At 41.2% G+C, this 23,601-nt stretch overlaps 1 protein-coding gene and 1 long non-coding RNA gene across 2 annotated transcripts in view; one reads left to right on the top strand and one right to left on the bottom strand.

Moving 5' to 3' along the window:
• The window catches only part of LOC135496360 (uncharacterized), a 31,426-nt gene extending 15,881 nt beyond the window's left edge, over nt 1-15,545 (bottom strand). Inside the window, exon 1 of the long non-coding RNA XR_010448660.1 lies at nt 15,386-15,545. This is a non-coding gene — a long non-coding RNA (uncharacterized LOC135496360). The remainder of the gene's footprint in view (nt 1-15,385) is intronic.
• LOC135496358 (tenascin-N-like) lies at nt 6,541-15,678 on the top strand. Its single transcript, XM_064785647.1, has 9 exons — nt 6,541-6,680; nt 9,643-10,317; nt 10,458-10,736; nt 11,237-11,518; nt 11,683-11,961; nt 12,573-12,707; nt 13,237-13,314; nt 14,050-14,097; nt 14,493-15,678. The coding sequence occupies exons 1-9, from the start codon at nt 6,581-6,583 to the stop codon at nt 14,573-14,575; spliced, it is 1,959 nt and encodes a 652-aa protein (XP_064641717.1). The 5' UTR covers nt 6,541-6,580; the 3' UTR covers nt 14,576-15,678.
• The last annotated feature ends 7,923 nt before the right edge of the window (nt 15,679-23,601 follow it).

The raw sequence follows: 23,601 nt of genomic DNA, 5'->3' as shown, positions 1-23,601 counted from the left end.
TCTTAATGGACCTCATCCAGACGTGAGGTGGGTATATGAACATTCTCGTTCCTCTTTCAGCTATCATCAGTTATAGTCTGAATGGACGGCATCCAGACGTGAGGTAGGTATATGGACTTACAAGCAATCACGAAAGGAGGTCTCAAACCGTCTTGGAAGGCCAATATCACTTAATACCCCATGTCCGCGCAAAGTCCATTTATGATTTACAAATAAGAACGAACTTAAAGGCAGAGGTTAAAACAGGATTTCACTACAAGCTAAACGTGGAGACCATGTAATTAATGAATAATTTGTCCATGTAATGAGGGAAAAGAGTTGCTTCTATCTGATGAGCAGCGTAACAAATTTCCAGTGATACAGATAGAAAAGCCAAAAGTCGTCAGTTTACTCGGCGACGAAGGAATTACCTCTACTGGTATCATCAGTTGCGACGTGGTACTATCAGCATAACCTTGTGCACGTGTGGAACATCAAAATACATTCGCTAGAAGAGGCTTTTCCGACTTCTTAACAGTTTCTCTAACTTTGTCCTGATTTATCCGAAAAAAGTCCGACATTGTCCAACTTTTCCCAGAAAGGAAAAAACCTGTGAAAAATATGGGGGCTTCCCAAAATAGGGCATTTGAGGTCATAGCCCTGGGTTGGATAGGGTTAATGAGGTGACTTAATTGAGTGAGCTAATTAGTATTTACACTTAGGGTCACTCATAGGTCTTTGATCCTTATTAATGCCCTAGTCGCCAACTCTACTACATGACAGTACATCGGCAGCGCTCATGTTTCTACGAGGAATATTTTTATCACTCAGTCATACCATACCCATGCATCTTGACCACAAGATTTCAACGTTTCTGAAAGTACTTGAAATATTAGCGATAAACAATGGGTGAGCCTATGTGAACCAGACTTGACCAAATGTAACAGCCGACGAATGTCTTGCGCCCTATCACTGCTTAGAGATGGAGACAGATTACGGACACCACACGGTCAAAGACCTGGCCAAGCTTAACTTGAGGAAGCTGGGGGCTGCCTGCTGCGAATGAAGTCAACTGGTCATGTGCGTAGCTAGGCCATGTAATTAATGAATAATTTGGTGATGTAATGATTGAAAGAGTTGCTTCTATCTGATGAGCGGCATAACAAATTTCCATTGATACAGATAGACAAGCCAAAAGTCGTCAGTACTCCCGGCGACGAAGGAATTACCTCTACTGGTATCATCAGTTACGAAGTGGTACTATCGGCATAACCTTGTGCACGTGTGGAACATCAAAATACTTTCACTAGTAGAGGCTTTTCCGACTTTTTAACAGTTTCTCTAACTTTGTCCTGATTTATCCGACAAAAGTCCGACATTGTCCGACTTTTCCCAGAAAGGGAAAAAAACCGGTGAAAATTATCAGGGCTTCCCAAAATAGGGCATTAAAGATTAAAGGCCTCGCTTTCCAAAATAGGGCATTAGAGATCAAAGGCCTGTGTTGAATGGGGCTAATGAGGTGACCTAATTGAGTGAGGTAATTAATATTTACACTAGGGTCACTCATAGGTCTTCAGGGCAATAGAAATGCATTTATACACAATGCCGTAGTACAGTTATTACAGTGTGTGCATACGAATCTGCTGAAACTTGGTGTCTATAGCATTTGAATGTCTGTCTGCACCTTCACGGCAATTCAGGACGTACTTTCGCAATTGAAAATTGTCAACTTGAATTATAATTTTTTAGCGAAATGCCGTATATTTTGAGTGGTTCTTTTTCTATAATATCATATCGGAGCTGCTTTTCTTTTCCAAAGCCTGCAGCGGTCAATACAAACTTTGTAACATGAGTCTAATTCGACACAAAAGTCGACACTAAATTAGTGGCGATCGATGATCAACTGGGCGGGGATACAAGGTTTTCATTGACCGCTGCATGACAGACATGACTATATCCATTCACACACGCGTATACGATGCTCTACGCAAAGATTAAGATAAACAATACATCTACTCCAGTTACATTGATTGCAGAACATGCAACTGGGGTCCTTGGCTGGATTGTTTAAAACCCCATTAGATTTAACATAGTCGTTCATGATCAGTCTCAACGTGAAGACGTCAATGGGATTACCTGAGCGAGATTACGTCTTTAAGGATACTTAACGTGACAGTTAGCAAGTTTGGATAAAAAATTGAGAATATAGATTTGCATATAGTTTTCCCTATTTACAAAAATCAACGTAGCTCATTTATTCTAGCAAGTATGAAGAGGAGTGAGGTATTATTTGTAATTGACTTCCCTTTAAAGACAACCCCTCCAAATGACTGGGGGTCAAGTGCAGCTGAGCACAATGCGACGACCCCCCCCCCCCCCCACACACCCACACACACACTCACGCACCCACTACCACCAATAACACCATCTTTCAGTCTGTCCTACTCAAATCTGGCTGTCCTGTCCATATTTATCAGTCCAAGTTTTAAAGAAAATCGAATGTTGGGTCACATTTTTCAGAAAATGATTCAATGCTTTTATTTTTATAAGCTACATGTATTTCTTGTTCCAGTTGCCTTATGTATTTAATTTTATATTTATATGCCTTTAGGTCTGGTGCCACCTTTTTGTTTCTACACTGATGTATAAATCGTTTTGCCAACATTATCAAAGTGTGCGAGAGGCGGTTATCAGTTCCATAAAATACTGTTGGAGCATTAATTTTAGTGTGCAAAAAAAAGATTAATCCAGGTCATAAAATCATTCCAGAAATGTTTGATTATTTCACATTTCCAATACAGGTGATATATATTTTCCTCATAGATATTACAAAATGTACATAGGTGATTTTCTTGAATTTTCCATTTCGTTAGCCACTTCATATATTCTAATGAGAATTTTTCTGAACCTCCCTTTCTATCTAACTTTTGATTCATGATTGTATTGAAATCACCACCTAATATAATATTCGAAATGAACGTCGACTGATCGCCATTGCACGATTTACCTAATAAATTTTTCAAATTCTTATAGAACTTTAGTCTAGAAGTAGTAGTGTTTGGAGCATAAATATTAAGAAGTTGATACCGTGATCCTTGAATGCTACACTTGATCATTATCATGCGTCCTTCTTCGTCCTTTTTCATATCCTCCAATTTATAATCTAGACCTGATTTAACTAGTACCATTACTCCTCTTGCTTTGCTACCCCATGACTGTAATAGATATCCCCTTCCCATTCATTTAGCCAAGTTTGTTCATCCCTTATGGTGCAGTGTGCTTCTTGTAAAAGACATACAGTGGAACCCCGGTAACACGACCACTCATGGGACCGTGGTTGGAGTGGTCGTGTTACCGGGGTGGTCGCGTTACCGGGGTTGGGAATCCCCAGACGAAATACATGTATATCAATACCTTTTCGTTTGATGAAATTGAAAATTGAAGTTCGCTTCTTACTACACCGGAGGCCTCTAACATTAAATGACATTACTTAAAAGTGACCAATCATGCTGCTTTGTAGGATAATAGATACTGGGTGTTTGTTAGAATGGACAATGACAACATTTTATTTGAAATTGACTGTTTTGAGTAGGCACAGACAAAAAGGAAACCCGATGTACCATACCATTGCATGAAGCCCCGCAATAGAGATAATAAAACAAAAAATTGACCCCCTTTAAACACCCCACAAACCAAAACGAAAAAAAACACCAACATAACCAACCCTAAGTTACAGGTAACAGCACACTTTGCCATCCATGTTTTCCCCAAACGATTTTTGCCTGGAGAATTTGCCTGCAACTATCCAGGTTCTCGGGTGGCTCTCTTACATAGTATAGTATAAATGATTTGGAGATGGATGAATGTTCTCATCAATATGCAAGATAAAAGTCTCATCTTAACTGGATAACAATGTAATACAAAGCATAATACACATCAAACACCAAAACATGTAGAGCAGAATAGGCCTGTATAAGCCCACAAATACATGCGCGGTCACATCGACGTGTTGGTTTCAGATGTGTCCTTGTCTAGCCATAGTGTACTTGAATAGCTAGCGTTTAGCCTTTCCTGAATGGCTTTTCTATAGATCCTTAATGAATTAAATAAATGTGGGATGTCCCCTATGCAGAAGTCAGCTGAGCATATAACAACCTTACACTGACTTTCAAAAGAACACAAAGAAACACAAAACGACAACTCTGCTGTCACACCTGAAATGCATTCCTACATTACACTACACCGAATAAATGTTCTTATTAATATGCGAGATAAGGAGTCCCATCTTAACTGAATAATAATGTAATACAGGGCATAATGCACAACAAACACCAAAACATGTAGAACAGTATAGGATTTTATACGCCTACAATTACATGCGCAGTCACACTGACGTGTTAGTTTCACTTATGTCCTTGTCTAGACATAGTGTACTTGAAGAGCAAGCCTTTTAAACTGTTCCTGAATGGCTTTTCTATTGATCGTAAATGAATTAAATAAATATGGGGTAAACCCCCTATGCAGAAGTCAGTTGAGCATAATAACCTTACATTGACTTTCAAAAGACAAACAAAGAAACACAAACTGACAACTCTGCTGTCACACCTAAAATGCATTCCTACATTTCACCACAACCTGAAAAATATTCCCCTTGGTTGTATTTGCCCCACACCCCATTAAACATACGTAATAGCTTGTATATTTCACGTGAAGAAAGAAAAAAAAATGCACCGTCTAACCCCGGTGACTTGTATTATTTATATCACTTGAGAGTTCACAGACAAACAAACAAATGAAAACAAACAACTCTGTTGTCACACCCTGAACGCATTCCTACATACAACCTGTAAAATGCAGTTGATTTAATATCAATACTTGCTGAATGACTTTCTTTTTGCCTTTCGTTAATCTTAAGTGCTACACAACAAAAAAACAACAAAAAAAACAACATACAATACAACCTGAACATTTCGCTGAGGGATAAAATTTACCACATTACAAAAAACAACGCAGCGGCTGATACTTTCAGTTTGTAACATTTCGGTATCAATACTAGGCACTAACAGACTTTTTAAAGAAGTTTTATAGTTTTTCGAGGCGCATGAATTGGCGGGATTTTGATGTACAGTCATGGCGTATCCGATGTACAGATGGACAGGAGTGTTTACATTATGCACTCTCCAAAACATAGGTCAGAAAACTCTGCCACGGAGAGTGGGAGGCCAATATGTAGACCATTAGTTTCTAAAATGGCACCAGGGTTGATGCCTGGGTTGAAGCCTTTTGTTAAAGGGATCGTGACGATGGCGTGGGACTGTCGTGAATTTGAGTGTTAAAGGGACTATGACCTTGTCTGCTAAAGTGACAGTGGCCTTGTTTGTGAGGGACTGTTTCAATAGGGAATAAGACTGTATGTTAAAGGGACTATGAGATATGACATTTACTGTTAAGGGGACAGTGACTATTGCTTCAGACATCGACCTCAATTACTAAAGGGGTTATGACCACTACTGTTAAAGGGCCTATGACCTCAATTACTAAAGTGGCTATGACCTTGACTATTAAAGGGACTATGACCTCATTTGTTAAAGGGGCTATGGCCTCAATTGTTAGAGGGGCGACGGCCCCAAACTGTTTAAAGGGGTTATGACCTCAATTGTTAAAGGGGCCATGGCCCAAACTGTTTGAAGGGGCTATGAACTCAATTGTCAAAGGGGCTGTGTTCGAAAACCTTTTATTTAAACAATGACTAACTTGATCCTGCTGAAGACAGTGTCCAGTGAGAGCACGTGTGGATGGAAATAGCCACCTATCGGTGACTTCTGAAACTAAAATACACAGGCATTTGATTACCGTAGGCCTAATGCAATGATCTGGGACGATTTTACCTCATAAATCTCTCTAAAAATGGCAGTAATGCTGAAAGCAAGCACAGTCTTTATCATAAATTGAACCGCCAATGTCACGTTATCAGCAGTCTGTCGTTTCAAAGCAGTTATTCTGGTTCATGAACCTGTCTAATTCCAGACGCCTGTGTAATAATATGGGCACGAGGTTGATGGGAGTTTTGCTGGTTCATATAAAATGCGGAATGACAGGTGGACTAGTGTTAAAATAATTTATCAATTTGTAAAAATAAACTACTTTTGATGTGTTATATAAAAAAATATAACTTAAAATATTCCACAAACAAAAATGTTCGTTTTTTACTCTGTGTTTAGACAGTTTATTTGGGTCGTTCCATTTGGAACGTTCCAAACATTGCAGACTACCTTTTGATTCATATGTACATGTAGTGATTGAGTGTTGTCATAAATCTTCAATGTGTGCAATGTATTAAATGACCACTATAAAAAAACCATCTTGACTCGTGTCGAAAGTGGCCAGCGAAATCAGTACGCAAACAAAAACATCTGAGATGTGAATCGAAGTCTTTCTGATATTTCTAACAGGCACTGACCTATTTGTGCTGGTTGTTTATTTTTGTATGACATTGGTTAATTGATTGGAGCGTCATAATTTGATGACTCATATATATATATATATAGGTATACACAAATTCAGAAATTTACCTGATGATATTCGAAAGCGCTAAATCGGTATGACAAGGCCGAATTCGATAGGGATTGCCGCCGCGGTTTTCCTCCTGACGGCTGATTATGTCAACCTAGTTACTTCTGCGGTTTGTACAGATGATTGCAGTGAGTATTGCCGTCCTATTTCCATGTTTTTGCATGTTTTAGGATACGACCTGTAAGAACTTCGATTTGACCATACATGTAACATATCTTATAAATTGAAATTGATAAACAAAACATGTTTACCATGTTTACTGAACAATGCATGTTTAACTTGAACCTTAGTTCCAATTTTGGTATATAATCAAACATACATATACATGTAAGCTACAACATACATACATCGCCCTAAAATGCCATGCGACTTAATTCTCTCTAACTTCCACAAAATTTCGCTAAAATAACACCAAAATGCCTTTCAAAAGTATGTGCGCACTGGCATGGCCTTTAATTCATCTTCGCATTACGATCGTATATGCGTTTTTGCACCCACTATGAGGAGCATGATGGGTGCAGATCAGTACGTACTAAAATCCGTACATTCTCCCTTCACACATTTTCGCGATTTAAAAAGTCCTAATACTGTGGTATTTATCGAACAGAAGTGCAGTATGACATCTTGACCACACCAAACACATGTACATTTTTGTATACAGTTATTTGAAGCAATTCTAATGATTCTAAACTGACTCCTTTATCATCGTGTTAATTAGAAATGTCTGAATTTGTGACAATACACGGTCGTAATTTCTCCCTATGGGAGAATATGTCATTCCACCCCTGTAAATCTAGAAAGATAGTCCCTATCTTAAATTCGACCTGAATTGTGTTATGTTTAGTTGTATTATTCCAAATAATGAAATACATGCACTTATATATATATGATATTTAAACAAACATAATAATTTCAAAGTAAATAATTATATAATTCCAAGACTATCGCACCTCTCCAGCGTATTCAAAACCGGGCTGCGAGACTTGTTAGCAAAACGCCAAAGTACGATCATATTACGCCAGTCCTCCGGCAACTACATTGGCTGCTGGTTAAGTCTCGTGTTTATTTCAAAGTCTTGCTGCATTGCTATAAGGTTGTTCGTGGGTCGGCACCTGGTTACCTTCAGCTTCCACTCGCCGTATCTGCTCACCGTACGAGGTCTTCTGCTCCTAGCTTCAAGCTTCAACCAAAGCGCACAAAGACCTCGTTCTGGGACAAAAGTTTTTCGGCAAGTGGTCCCTTCCTTTGGAACCAGCTGCCGGCTCATATCAGAGCTCAAGAGGTAAAGGAAGTTATCCAAACCTTGAAAAAAGAGAAATCTCCCGGACCGGACAACATCCCCGGTGAACTCCTGAAACACGGTGGCCTAGCAATGGTAAAGGTCATGACCGCACTTTGCCAGAAGATTTGGGAACAAAAGGAGTGGCCGAAGGAATGGACACAAGCCCTCATTATCCCACTACCCAAGAAGGGTAACCTGCGCATGCGCTTGTGCCAAAGCTACCACAGCATAAGTCTCATCAGCCACCCCAGCAGGGTCATGTTACGCATCATCCTCAACAGTCTCCAACCCAAAGTCGAAGAGATACTATCAGAGGAACAGGCCGGCTTCAGGAGTGGAAGAAGCACACCCGAACATCAGATTGTTAGTTGAAAAACACATGGACCACCAGAGGGAACTACATCACATCTTCATTGATTTCAAAAAGGCTTTCGACCGCGTATGGCACGAGGGCCTCTGGAAGGTCATGAGGGATAACAACATCGAGGAACCCCTGGTCAGAATAATCAAATAACTGTATGACAATGCAACCAGTGCAGTCCTCCAGAACAAACAACTCGGCAACTTCTTCAGAACGACGGTCGGAGTCCGACAAGGATGTCTCCTTTCCCCTGCACTCTTCAACGTATTCCTGGAAAACATCATACAAGAGGCGATGACAAACTTTGAATCATCAATTTCCACTGGAGGCAGACCACTCAGCAACCTGCGCTGTGCAGACAACATCGACCTGATGGCAGGTAACGGAGGAGAACACCAATATCTCTCTGCCCGGGTCGAAAGAAGCTATGGTTTTGAAGACAGCGCCCTCAAAAGCAAAGGAATGGCCAGCAGTGCAGTACAGGGATCCAGGACAGCAGTAACAATGTGCAGCAAACTCCTCGAAGATGTGAACCATTTCAAATACCTAGGGTACATCCTCAACAGGGACGGTACATCAACTCAAGAGATAAACGTCAGAATCGCCCAAGCAACAGCAGCATTAGCCAGACTCCATCCAATTCTAAAGAGCAAGAACATTTAGTCTGCAAGTAAAGGTCAAACTCGACAGGTCTCTCGCCATCTCCATCTTCCTCTACGGCTGTGAAAGCTGGATAACAAACGCCGAGACAGAGCGCCGCATGCAAGCGTTTGAGATGAAGTGCCTGCAGAAATTATTTGGAATCTCATACCTACAACGAAGAACCAATGTGTCAGTTCGACAAGAGGTGGAGACAACATGTAGAACGCACGAGACACTCCAGAGCACCGTAAAAAGACGGAAGCTCAACTGGCTTGGGAATGTATACAGATATGACTCGCTTGCAAAGACAATCTTGCAAGGTATTGTCCTGGAGGGAGGAAGCGAGGAAGACCAAGAAAAACGTGGATGGATAACATCAAAGAGTGGTCCGGCCTCACAACACCTCAACTTATCCGGAGGCCGAAAAGAGATCTATTTGGGCATGCATCACTGCTGCCAGCTGCCATGGTGCTCCTACGACCTTAGGTCATTGGTCTTAGTAGTAGTAGCAGGAGTAGCAGTATAAGTACTCAGCCAACTGTTACAACGGGCGGCCAAATAAAAGAGCGCCCATGCAACTTTAATTGGGGCGTCATATATACACCGTACAAGGCGTTTAACCTCAAAATCTACATGTACATGATGATATTGTAAATTTGCAGGTCGCTGTATAAACCGTTGATATTTTCCATTGCAACTACCGTGATAAAGTGTCTATTTGTTTTAAATTGCACCTGCCACGAGAAAAACAAGGTGGCATGTCAGAAAGTTTTATTGAAAAATGTTATCAACTTTCCGATTTCAGCCCCATTCACCCCCGGCGCAGTAGCATACTGGCCGTTCAACGCGGAGACGAAGGGCGCAGACCTGTCAGGAAATGGGAACCACGTCACGTTGGTAGGTTTGACCTACACCGAAGGTCCGAGTGGCGTCGCCAGAGGCGCGGTACACTTTGAAGGCAATAATAGTTCATACGCTTGGGTCAGCATGTCTCCAAGTTTGGAGGTTGGAAAACATTCCGGATTTTCCGTCTGTGGATTTGTCAGATTCCGTACTGATATGCCACTTTCCCCGCTCATCGACTCACGGAACGTCATTGATAAAGGTTGGGGTGTCTATGCATTTCCTAAACAAAGTCTTTTCCTTGGGCTGGATCTAAATAATCGCAGTCTGCGCGCTCCATTTACAAATATGACATTTCCCACGGGCTCATGGCGATTCTTTGGATTATCTTACGATAAAGCAACGGGAAGAGTTATTGGTTTCATGGACGGAAAGCAAGAGGAGATATATATTGTCAAAAACGTCGCCGCAGAAACAACTAAGACAAAGAAAGTTGCATTCGGAAGGTCATTTTTGCCGAATAGGGATTTTTACAATGGCGACCTGAGTTGCATGATGTTATTTGAAGTCGCCCTAAAAGCAGATGATTTCGAAAGGATCTGGAAGTTTTGCAGCACAATGAACTCCACACAAATACGTAAGTTCCAACCAGACTACTTTTGAATGAAATTGATTTGCAACTTTCTCTCTCATATTCATAAATGTAGGTACCTACAATTTTTCATTATATTAAGTCAATGAGTAATGCAAAGCGAAATTTTCTTTGGACTGTTTCAGAGATACCAAACATCGCCATGACAGACATCACACCGACATCAGCAAGGGCATCTTGGACCAAATCACCAGGCACGTTCGCTCGCTACCATGTTACCATTGAGCGAAAACAGAGTGAATCTGGTCGCGAATCCGCCTACCCCAACTTTCTCTGGTCATCCGTCGCATTTCCTAAAGTGTATCTGGCTAACTTAGTACCCGGCGACACATATCGGGTTCGTGTTTGGCACATGCAGGGCTCAGTAATAGGACGTGCAAGATCTTCCCAATGGTTCGAGACGAGTAAGTTAGCAAGCCTTGCAATTTCTTTCCTGGACGATTGTCCCTTGATCGGAAACTAGGGTGAAGACTGGCCAGAGCCACACTGCCGCCCACATTCCAGATAAACTTCTCAAACAAGCTTGTTAGTTACATAAATCTTATTCAGTTTTCTGTACACGTGATGTGCGTGTTCGCACTCTTTCCGAAACCTTACAAGAACCTTGAGATGAATGTAAATGTTCACGACAAACTGAATATACGATCTTAGCTTTGAATCACATTTGGATTCTCGAACTGGGGAAGCTTTGTTTTAAAGCCCTGCCGAATATAGAAATAGTATTATCAGCGGCATTTATCTTTTTGCATTAAGTTCATTTCGCATCAGCATAAAATGCTTGGGATCGTATCCCGTTGTCCAGTGGTGGGTGGGCCTATCAGTTTGCTCGTCCTTCAGGCGCTTCAAGTTCAAATTGTTATGATTCATGATCCTACTTGACTTCCAGTATGCATTTGTCTTTCAGTGCTGCTTCCAGTCGTCGAACCCGAATCAATCATCTTCTCTGTGATCACCTCCACCACGGCAATTGTCAACTGGAAGGAGGTCAGTGGTAACATTGATGGCTACATTGTGTACCTATCCCCAACCGCAGGTGGATCAAAGGCGGACCCCAGCACAGTACCGAGAGGGACCGTCGCAACTTCCCTAATGAACCTCACACCAGGGAGCTACTACACAATTACGATAAGAACGAAGATTAGCGAAAGTCTCAGCTCGCCCTCGACGACAACATTTCAGACTAAGGGTATGCTTTTCTTTTTTTTATTGGATTGTTTTGTATTTGGGTTTATATTTGTATTTTCCTAATTACTTAAGCTTATATCGGTTTCGCATGTTCCTCACTGTTGCATTTTCTGCTCAAAGAAATCGAAATACTATTATAAACATGGCTGTTTTTTTAACTTTTAGAACTAACTCGCGTTGAAAAGGACTCGATAACCTTCTCTACGATCACCACCACGTCAGCAAAGGTCACATGGAAGGAGGTCAATGGTGACATCGATGGCTACGTTGTGGACCTATCTCCAACCGCAGGTGGAGCAAAGGCGGTCCCCAGCACAGTACCGACAGGGACCGTCACAACTTTCCTCATGAACCTCACACCAGGAAGCTACTACACAATTACAATAAGAACAAAGATTGGAACCAGTCTCAGTTCGCCCTCGACGACAACATTTTCAACTGAAGGTAGACCAAACATTTTTGTTTTACTTTAGTTTTCCATAGTCTCATAAGCATAAACACTGGGTAAAAATTGTGATGATTTTGATGGCCCTTCTTTGGCCAGGCCTTCCATAAGGTATGAACTCACCAGAGCGGGGAAGGGGGTCTGATGATTTCGCAAACATGCGTGAAGTTGCATATTTTGCGTTAAGGTGGGAAGATGGTCTGAAAATTGGGGTGCAAGTGTAGAATCTTGCTACATACTCCATGGATCGCCTCTGGAACACCTCACAACTCCCTTTGTCGGGTTGAAATAAAATTGATGAGCCTGTAGGCTCTTAGTTCTCAAGATAAAAGAAATGTCGGGGCTGCTTCAGACGAACAGTCCTTATTCAAAATGTATTGTCTGATTATTTCCTAGCGTTTCTTTCATGCCGATTATCTGTGCAATATCAAAGCATATGCATTCTTGCATTGTCTTCTAACGACTCTCTTACTTTTCGAGGGATTATCCGTGCATTGAAAAGCATGTGCGTGTGCTAGGGTACACCATTTCAGTGTCAATCAACCATCATTGGACCATAAAGCACAAACCTGCTGGTGGGACATGGCGTCATAATTTTGTCCCATTGCAGATCTACCAAAAATGGAATCCCCTATCGCAGTCGCTGGATTGGCTGTAGCAGTGATTGGCCTTTTCCTGATAGTTGTCTTCATTTCTGTGATTTGTATACTGATCAGAAAAATCGGTTCCTCATCGACTAGCAACGGTAGGTTGATACCAACACTCATGTGGTTCTATAATTCAATTACAAAACTGATTTGAAAGCATTTGTTTCCTACAATTTCACGGTCGAACCAAGGTCTACGCGGCACAAATCACACCGTTTCACTGCTTATCCGAGCACTTTAAGGCTCAACGCGGAAGCACCACTATCACAATAACCACAAGAAGCCAGAGGACCAACACAATGTACAGATATTACTGCCTTTATTGAAAGCACTGACTTCGAAACCGCTGGGGGATGGGGAATATGGGGATAATTTTGGTCAATTGTATATCTATTCAATTTAAAAAAGCTGAATAATGTATGTAGTTTCTTCTTTATAGATATGGCAAACTTTTAAATAATCTTGGAGAATGTATTTTTTTGAACATCGTCTTTGATGGACTTGTATCTCATGGATCTAATATTTTTCCAAGTGATCGACCTGCGTGCAAGAAAGTACAGTCTATACAACTGCAGGAAATTGATATTTCAGCCATTTTCATTGTTATGTTCGTCTCGTCAATTTCAGGCGATGAAAGGCAAATTCCTATGAGTAACATTGGATTCAAGCCGGACGAGTCATCTCAGTCAAACACACGAAATAACGGTATAGCTATCATTGATAATCCTTCAGCCATTTCGATTAATAACTCCCTGTTTTACAAGAGACTGCGGTGACCAAAATGGCCTGTGTCACATTATATGTTCAAAATTGCACGAATAAATGTTGAGGTGATAGTCATCAAGTTGACATCCGATCCAAGCCAAAAATGTATACATGTTTGTTGTAAACTTATACATCTTGTACATGTACATTGTTCAAATGCGTCAATAACGACAAACAATTTGATTTTGATTTATGCAATACAGACCATTATCGCCAACGACAAGCAGTTGTGCAATAGGGAGTCCATGTAGATCAGGTCATTTCATAAATAGGCTATCATTTTCATGGTAAAATCAATAACAAAGCTTGAAAAATGAGTATTCAAATGGAGAAGATGATATCAAATTTTTTTAAATCTGCACACCATGTACAGTACATTTTTTATGAAGTTACATGTATAACATAATGAAATGATTCATCCATGTAGCCGAGTAGTGTTTAGTTTCGGACTCGTACCTGAGAGACCGTGGATTTTTCACTTTCGACCCAATGAAAGGGACCCACGTTGACGCGTTAGACTTCAAAGATTGAGCGATGCACGCTTCGGAATTCTAGGCCTTTCCCCGAACGACACCTGGATGCCTATTAAGTGCTTAAAGCAGTGACTCTATATCAAAGGAAATTGAAACATTAAATTAGAACTCTTCTCAAGTTACCTTTTCGTTCTGCTTTTAGATGAAAATGAAAACCCGTATGAGATCCCTGACCGACTTAATACTGAAGGTAAAAACTAAAGATAACAAAATTGTTATAATTCTCAACAGAGAATTAAAAGAAGAGAAAGCATAATCTAGTCTCATCGATCTAAAACCGCTCATGAATACATGTATTTATAAAACAAACAGGGGATATTACGTAGATGATCGTGCAATGCCATTCAGTTTGGATAGACGATGGTTTGGTTTACACCATAGGTTGTCCGGTAGTCATGACGCCTTTTTCAAACTTAGCATTTGTGTAGATTTTGAAGTAGATCGTATGTCAGTACCGGTAGAGAATACGTAAGGAGAGAAAACGCTTAAATCCGTAATTTCTCTTGTCGTATTTAAACCGACGACTCGTTGTGCTTTCGAATATCACGATTTATAGTGTGATCGCGATTTTTTATCTTCTTTCAGAAAATATACCAGGCCCTCTTTACGAAAACGTAACTGTGAAAGAAGAGAGCAACTATGCACAACTGAACGTCGCCTGCACGTAGTTCACCATTCTAGAATGAGGTTGGATTAGAGCCTACAGAATAATGATATCGAAACTAATTGAAGTTTCACAGAAAGTGGACGCATTCACAGTCCGCCACTTTAGTTCGAAACCGGTGTAAGTGGGTAAGAGATCTTGTGCAGAAGAAAAAACGTTGTAAAATTTCCTAAAACGTCAGAATTTCATCAAACCATCTGTTACCCCCTTCCTCCTACAAGGGTTGGTAACACGACAATGATCTAAACGAAGCAGCTGAGAGTGATTCACAAGATGAAATTAAAAAGCTTACAACGTTTATAAGAAGGATTGGGAAGTTTTTTAAGTTTGAAAAACAAGTTCACCCTCTCCTCCTGCTCCTCCCCCTACTTTACAGACGTCTAATTACTCTGCATTTCTCTGTTTGTATACAATATACAATACTTTTTAACCCGCGTATTGTCCTAAACTTTAAGGGTTAATAACTTCATTAACAGTGATCTTATGCACAGATAAGAATTGATAATTTGTGTTGCTCATTAAATTCTATCCATCTAGCTTTTATATTTCTTGTTATCAGTAGATTAAGGTTTCTGGACATTTCACCACGATGCAGTAGCAGGCCAACTTTCATGATAACGGCATGGATACTGCGCTTGCGATGTTAATGTGTACATGTAGTTTTATTTTTGATATAAACAGAAGAAGTGCAAGTTAAAGCGAGGTGTATAATAGAATTTGTTGGTGAACGCATCTTATCTATATCATAGTGTGTACAAATATTTTGCGATCAATCAACAGTATGGAACAGTATTTAGGCTAAAAGCGTACGTACCCGGTCGTTTTTATGAATACCCCGTATAACCCGATAGATGACAATATCCTAGCTGTTTCTCTGAAGAGCTGGCAACAGACTTTAGCTTTAAAGTTGTGGAGTAAAGGTGGGCGCGGTAATGTTTCATCAAACTTCTCTTTAGAGGTCCGGCCCAACGATTATGAAGCAGCAAGTTAGATAATTTATTCCAGATATTTCAGAACCCATTGTGATATCAATGCAAATCTTATGTAAATACATGGCATGTAATTATGGTAAACGAGAGTAATAAACAATGTTTTTATATGTTATGATCGAAGAATTTTGAATTTCCTTAAACACACAGGCCACTTGACATTCATCATGCAACTTTTCGATTAAACCAGTATGTATTCAAGGCATACAAAAGGTTACAATAACGTATTCTATATTAATATTATCAGTAAGCGCGCAGCGCCTTTAGGTTGGGGGGAAACCCCCTAAACCCCCTGGTTGGGAACCTGCTATAGTTCCTTCCGCCAATTTTTTGTTTTGATAGACAGTTTTCTCCGTGTATCGCATTAGCAGTAACTCAACTCCATCAATATCATCATAATAGCCGGCAAAGAAATGGAAAATGTTCCCCCCCCCGAAAGGTGTCCAGACTATCGTATCTGGCAGATTCTAATGTGAAGTGCAAGCTCTATTGAACTCGCGCAACTGTCGCCATGGAGAGCCCCCCCCCTAACCCCCGTCCTTCTGACATGTTTTAGCCAGTGCATTTGGGGGAAGGCCCCTCAAACCCCCTATTGGCCTCTCAATAAGTCCTTCCGAGCTGCTTACCCCGGGGCGTTTGAGTGGAACCTCCAAACCTTCACGATGGTGCAGTCCTTTGACACGTTTAACCCAGAGCGAGGAAGAGGTACTCATTTGATGGTACCCTTACTGCAACCCTCAACCATCATTACCCTTCCTTTTCACTGGCATGATATTGGCAAGACTACCAAGAGGTCGTACTGGTGGCTTCCTTGAGATAATTGCTTGTGGTCGTACCTGGGCAACCAATTCAAGGGGTCAGGGATCAGGTTTTTCCCCCACCAACATGTTGCCGAATGGTTGATGCATAAAAAATTGGTTGGAAAGGGTTTTTGCAGGCTAAGAGACTGGAAGACACTTGACTCTTGAGGAACACCAGACTGATGAACAAAGAACCTGAGGAACATAGAACCCTCTTCATACCTGGGAGCATAAAAAGCCTGCTAGCGAATATTGATTATTCTTTAGAAAAAACCAGAAGATCTGCAAAACCAATGGTACCCCATAAAAACATACATTCCTCCTTAAGGTGTCTTCGGATCCCACCACGGCCCATGTGGAATTTCTTCAAAAGGTTTATTGAAATCTCAAAATAATTTTTTTTCGGGTGTCTATAAACGCCTGCCCGTCTTTTGCTTCATTATTTCGGGATTATATCCATTTTAAACATCTTTTGGATATTATTACTAAAGTATCAAAAACCAAAACACATATTATGTCGGGGGGGGGGGGGTAAACCCCCTGAAATTGAAGTGTGATTAAAAAACAGTGTGAATATTCATGTGGTTCTCTCTCGGAGCTCAGAATAGTCGAGTTGCTTCATTCGCGCGTTTATCTCTTCTGGCGGCCATTTTAAGTCAAATTTAAGCCATTTGAAACGAATCCATGGACTTGAGAAACATTGTTTACATTGGATACGTCGTATGCACGTTAACCATAGTAGCGCTTCGCAGAAAAGCCTTCGGCTTTTCTGCTGCGCGCTTATAAGTGAGAAGACCGTTTATTGCGCACACTCGTTGGAGAGTTGACACCGTTTTAGCAAGTCACTAACAGTAGTGTCACGAAAAATAATCAGAGGTGCGCCATCAAAGGGGCGGTTGTTATATCATTATTTTCGCACATAAACTAGCTGAGAGTATTCCCTGGTGCCGGTGTAACAGTAACAAATGCCCCCCCCCCCCCCCCTGGAAAAAGTGGTCGGCCCTATTGTATTCTGCAATATTGTTCTATAGAGACCCTGACCGTCAATACCTCAGAGATTGAAGCGCATTATAGAATCCTTTGTTTCCCGGGCATTCTATAGATCGTGAGTAAATGTGTATTAATCTATATTCGTGTTTATAAGGTCGGTGAAAAATGATGTTCATTTCTTGGCCCTAGCATCGCCTTTTCCCATGAATAAATCGGTTCAAGAAGTATGATCGGGCTATGGGCTCGTGACGAATGAACCAATCCAGCCATTCATGTGATCAGCTCATAAGTATCTGTGCAATGCCTTAAAATCAACCGACGTTAAAAACTAGAATCTAGAGTCAAACTGTCATTATAGTGTCAATCCTGGATTCACAGCTGCGCTACGCATTCAGTTTTAAGGGGCCTACGCACCAAAAGCGCGCGTTGACCGCAGCGGAAAACGCCGGGGTATCCGCCAACATTGGAAGGGCAAATAAAGCCATCATTTTCATCCATTCTAATGCATTTTCCTATTATTTGCCACGCGTCCTCCTTAAAATCAGTTATTTTAAGATCCTGCTTGCTCATATCGTACAAAAGCTGAATTTTATCGACCTCTAGAATCAAAAGTTCTGTTAGCACAACTCGTAAATCATACTTGGGTCGCCCACTGGGGCAGATCTCTTTGCATTGCGTTCGGCTTGGTCCAGCCTGGGGTCCAGCAGTTGAATGGCTGAAACCATGCACGCGTGTAGATGAATATACCGGTGAGATTTCGATGGGATCTAGACCCGCCATGAGCTGAATAATATCTTCTACTCAGTACTTGTTACTGATTCCCGCTTCCCTGGGTGGGGGCGATATCAGTAGCCCGTTAAGGGTTGAACCAAGTAATTGAATTGAAAACCCATATGATGCTAGCACTGTAACAAACACAACCTCAACTTACAATCAGAAACTGGGAGGTGAGAATAAGTTACAGGGAACAAGTTGCCAACCTGTCTTTTTATAATAACTGTGACGAAGCTGCTACACAAGGCTACAAAATGTCGTTTGAAAATATCTAGCCAGCAGGAAGAATCGCTTGTTCTTGCGGCAGAACTACAACAAAATCAAACATAACCTACCACCTTCGATTCATGCAGCCGCGCTGAAGGCTGAATATAAACCGCAAAATGCGGAATGCGAAATCGTGAGATGCCAACCTTGGTGAGAGTGCCATGTGCCACAGGATGTATTGCAAAAATATGGAACCTGAAATGACGAACATTCATGAGACCGAGGCTGTAGTAGGGAGCTATCGATTGGCCCATTGAAATAGTGTGTGGAATTTAACCAAATTGAAAGCCTAGTTGCGATTCAGTGTCAATCCCGCGCTATTTTTAGGGATGACAGCGGTAGCGCAGCGGCCTCATGATCAGGAGGTCGTGGGTTCGACTCCCGGCCGAGTCACTGCTTAGTTCCCCTACTGGTCGAGTTCAAGTGAGCACCTTCTGGGGTTGCTCCTTGAAACCCCTGATTGATTTCTGTGGAGACCAGGGTAATAATATGATATCCCCAAGCGCTTTGAACGGCCAGTTGATGGTTGGATAATGCGCTATATAAGACTCGTATTATTATTATTATTATGACCAGACGTTCACCAGGTGCATGCCCTTTGTTATCGGTCAATCTTGCGTATGGTGACTTGTGCCGCCAGGCGTAACCCGAAAATAATGTTGATACATGCAGTATCCTGAACCTCGTGGTATTATACTCACAGTATATCGTGATAAGTTGCAAAAACCTTTGTGGTCAAGATAAACATGAAGTTGCATGTAACCTTTCTATTGTCTTCGGCCCTACTATCATTGAAGTGAGAGTGGACAGCAGCGTTATAAATGGTGATTGTCATGGTCCAAGGAAGTAGAAAATCTTGTGGCAAAAAATAACGATTACTCATCTCGCGATTTCTCGATTTCTCATCTCGCAGTTTATTATAAGCCCTGCGTCAATGGTGTTCCTGGCATGCGCTAGACTCCGACCGCCCTCAGCGAAGCGATTTCTTTATGTTTCTTGCTATAAAAATCCTGCTGCAATAGGAATCGCTATTCCACAGAGGCCTTTTTCGTATTGTACCAAAATAATTTTTGCATCCGCTGCGAGACGTATCGCTATCATAAAAGCTTTCTTTTGTTCCAGCAGAGCGCAGATAAGAAAGCTTTTGCTACATGAGCTGACAAACCGCATGATGATGACTATGTCTTGTCCTCCCCGGTATTTGCTCTCACAGAAAAATTCATTGTTTTCAGGGTAGTTGATCAATCTTGGAATCAGTGAAACCTTGGAACCAGTGATAAACCTTGGAATCAGTCCTAAAAATGCATAAAAACATGAAATAATGCCATTGGAACCTAAGGTGGTTAAAAATCGATATTGGGGATTATTTTTACATGATCAGATCAGAATTTGACGGTAGTTATATTTTAGAACAACCCAGTCATACCTCGCCTCGAGTGTACATTACTGATCTCCCAAATATGGGCATGCACGTCACGACACGCCCACCACACAACCATAATATGGACCAATCAGCGCTCCGCTTACTACGCCAAAACACGGGGCCAATTTGAGCTACGGAGCGGTGTGATCATACAGGGTGATACAGAGAAGATTGACTACATCATGCAGTACCGGCTGGCACTTATCCGTACATCATCTTAAACATGACAAGAAACGTAGATGAAAGTTTATTACCGAAGGTTTTAGCCGTGTATGGAGATGAAAAATGTGAACAAATTCCTTCGCTGTGAGCGATTTCGTACATCTTCATGTACACATCGAGGGATGTAGATATCTTTTCGTGATGTCACGAGTTCTAAGCGGACACATTTTTTAGTGATTCCCGTGTGCATGTTTGTCCTATCTACCAAGCTTAATCAGAGCATTATATATGCAAAATGATTCTTCTAATAAAAACGTTTTATTTTAGTATATGGAATACAAACAATCATAAAACCTTCCTTTTGCTTTCATTGAAAAGAAATCATTATATATTTGCAATTGCGAGCCGTCATGAATACAAGTTTATATCTTAACGACAACGACGTATTTCAAATGCATTCCATGATGACGTCATCCTCCACAAAAAGGTGGTTTCTGGAACTACTGGCAAATTGCTATCAATAAAGTCAGCTGGGACGAGATTGGCAGTTGGAAGGGTATAAATCGTCGAAGGAACGCACCCGATTTCACGCGGTACTTGCACAGTGATTCCACGGTTTAGTACTGACTATTCCAAGGTTTATCACTGGTTCCAAGGTTTCACTGATTCCAAGCTTTATCAATTACCTGTTTTCAGTATAATAGTACAGTCCAAATCGCAATTAACATCCGCCCTACTTCGCGTCAGTGACGCACAACGTACGCGCGAGTTGCGCGTCAATGACGCACCAATGACGCGCTCATCTCTCTGTTTCGCGTAAATTACGCGCGACCTACGCACGACTAAGCGTGTCAATAACGCGAATTTAGGGATGACAATTGTTTATTTTGGACTGTAAACTTTTTGGGTAATGCGTCAAAAATGTGCCGTGTTGCCATGTTAGTGGCACGCGCCTGCGCAGTCTTATTTCCGCTGAAAGAGAGAACTCTCTGTACACCAGGACGGTCACAAAAAGTCAGCGTTCTTGTGACTCTTCTCCCAATGGTTCGATACATATATCTTCTCAGACTGACTACAATACCAAACAATATCTGGAAAGTAAGGGAAAACTAATTTAAAAGTTATCCGGAATGATATTCGGATCGGTGGTTCCCTTTATGGCAATCTTTGTGGCAAATATACTCGTAATAAACAGCCTGAACCGAGCTGCAATATAAAAAACCAGCAAGATCTCGGAGGGATCGAGGACGAACAAGGAAAAGTACTCAACGCGAATGCTGATTCTCGTGTCGGGTGTTTTTTTCTTGTTTGTGCGACGCCATATTAAGTTCACGAGCTTTTATCGGAGATTCCCGGCTTTCTTGAACTTCACAACTTACGCTATACCGCTATTGGTCGACACACTAGGGCCTTCAATCGTGGCTTTCCATAGCTTTATCATTGGTTAAAAATGCTGTCAACGTTTACCTTTATATTCTCGGAGGAGCAGAACATTTTCGGAGAAGTGATATTTTCCCTTGCAAGTTGTGATGACAAGAACATGATAGTGACCAAAACTCGTCGCGCAAATGGTAGCTTTTCATGTATGTGACACTTCATGTATATTGTTGACTTTGGTCGGTCTCAAAACGCTTTACAACAATAACAACAATATTGTAGGTCTCAACCGTAAAATCCAGCCTGGGTGAATCCCGTCTGTGCGCCAATGCGGCATACTGAATTTATTAGTATGTGCATGTACGTTTTGTATAGTGAACACGGGGTGTGCATACATAAGTATCTGTTTATTTCTACAACACAACACTAAATAACATGATCTGCTATTCTTGTGTTGGAGTACATGTACGTGTCAGCTGGCGTGGCCGCAAGTCTTCTCACCGAGTTGTCATTTCTTGTGAAAGGTACACATGTATTTTAAACCAATACTTTTATCCGCCGTAATTAAAAAAGAGGCAGTCTGCTCCCATCTGACCATCCTCGAAAACCAGTGTCAGCAGTATAATCTTCTCAACTCACACCAACTGCTTTTCACTTTAAAGAAATTCAAACAAATATAGATCATTATACGGTCTTTGAGAGCGTAAAGAGGTATAGTGTACGGTTTGAGAAATAAAACGGTGCCTAATTAATGCGTCAGCGTTTAAAGACTTTCCTGCAAACCAAATTTACCTTCAAGCAAAAAACTACCTCGATTCTTATGCATCAATAAAGTTAAATTACTTTGATTTGTAATACCACTGTATTATATACTGAGCACCAACATGTTAAGACATACACAACGGTACTTTATTTGGTTGACGGGAATAAATATGAGCTGTTTGAAGGTGGTGCATATTAGCCGGCCTCATGCAGAAAACGAACGAATACAGCAATATATATTACATGTTCATTTAATGATTATTAGAAATGCTTCGTAATTAGTCATCAAGGTATTTCTCTTGGCTAGTCAGCTGGGAATTGAATTAGATTTTTTCTTAAACCACACGTTCGACAGACAGATAGACAGTACCGAGTATACGTTTTTATTACCAGTTCGGTTGAAACCAGTTTGAAGGATAAAACGTCTGAAAAAAAATTATGCACATTTAGAGGACTGGGCCCTGTTTTGTTTGGCGACAAATATATTGCGTGTGGAAGCGTGAACAATTTCGATATAGTGCCAGATTGGAGAGACCCCTTATAAGCGACATTCTGCCGTGTCTTCGGCGTGTCTAAGAAAAAACCCGGCGAGCGCTTCCACCTATAAAATCAGCATAAGATATTGTTTGTCGATCCGGCGACAGGTGCCGCTACAGTTAGTACATCTCCTGTGTTTTGTGAATGTTGGAGGTTAGAAAGTGTGTATCACGCATGCGCCGTAGGGAGAGCAATGTACATAAATCGAACGCGCCATCTGTCGACGTGCTAGGGAACTACAGATTGCCGTGTTTCTTGCGCTTCCACCTATTAGAAAACCCCGTGTCAAACCCGTATTTGAATTAGCCCCATCGAGCTCGATGGGACTTATAGACACGGGGTTTTCACACACGGGCCTATTTAAGCACGGCAATTCAAGGTGGAAGCGCAAAAAAACACGGGGATTTACTAGGTGGAAGCGCAACTATAAGGAGCCTTGATAAGTCAAAGAAAATACGTAAGTAGAGGAAACACTACGGTATCCGAATTCTCTCTTTTCGCATTTACACCGACCACTCGTTGTGCTTTCAAATATCACGATTTATAGTGTGATCCCGATCTTCTATCATCTTTTAGACATGTCAGAAAATACACCAGGCTCTCTTTACGAAAACGTAATCGTAAAAGAAGAGAGCAACTATGAACGACTGGACGTTGCCTATGAAACAGGCTTCTAACCCGCACCTTGGTGGGCGAGGCCGAGATCTTTTCGTCCAGTATGTCAGAACAGGGACTGTGGACAGAAAAGAGGAAAGGTGAAAATTCAGAAATATGGTTTTAAGTTTTTATCTGAAGGACAAACCTCTATGGACGCGAAAACGTGCTGGGATAGGCCGAGCTTACCTTTGCTGCTAGAGAAGTTTGAAATCGACACTTGAGTTTTTAGAAATTTAGCCTCAGAGGCGACCCCCGTATGGTCTTCAAAGGTGTCTTGAAAGATGTCTACCGT

The sequence above is a fragment of the Lineus longissimus genome, chromosome 11 (assembly GCF_910592395.1).
Source record: "Lineus longissimus chromosome 11, tnLinLong1.2, whole genome shotgun sequence".
In the NCBI taxonomy this organism is placed as follows: domain Eukaryota; kingdom Metazoa; phylum Nemertea; class Pilidiophora; order Heteronemertea; family Lineidae; genus Lineus; species Lineus longissimus.
This window is presented reverse-complemented; position numbering and strand designations above follow the sequence as displayed.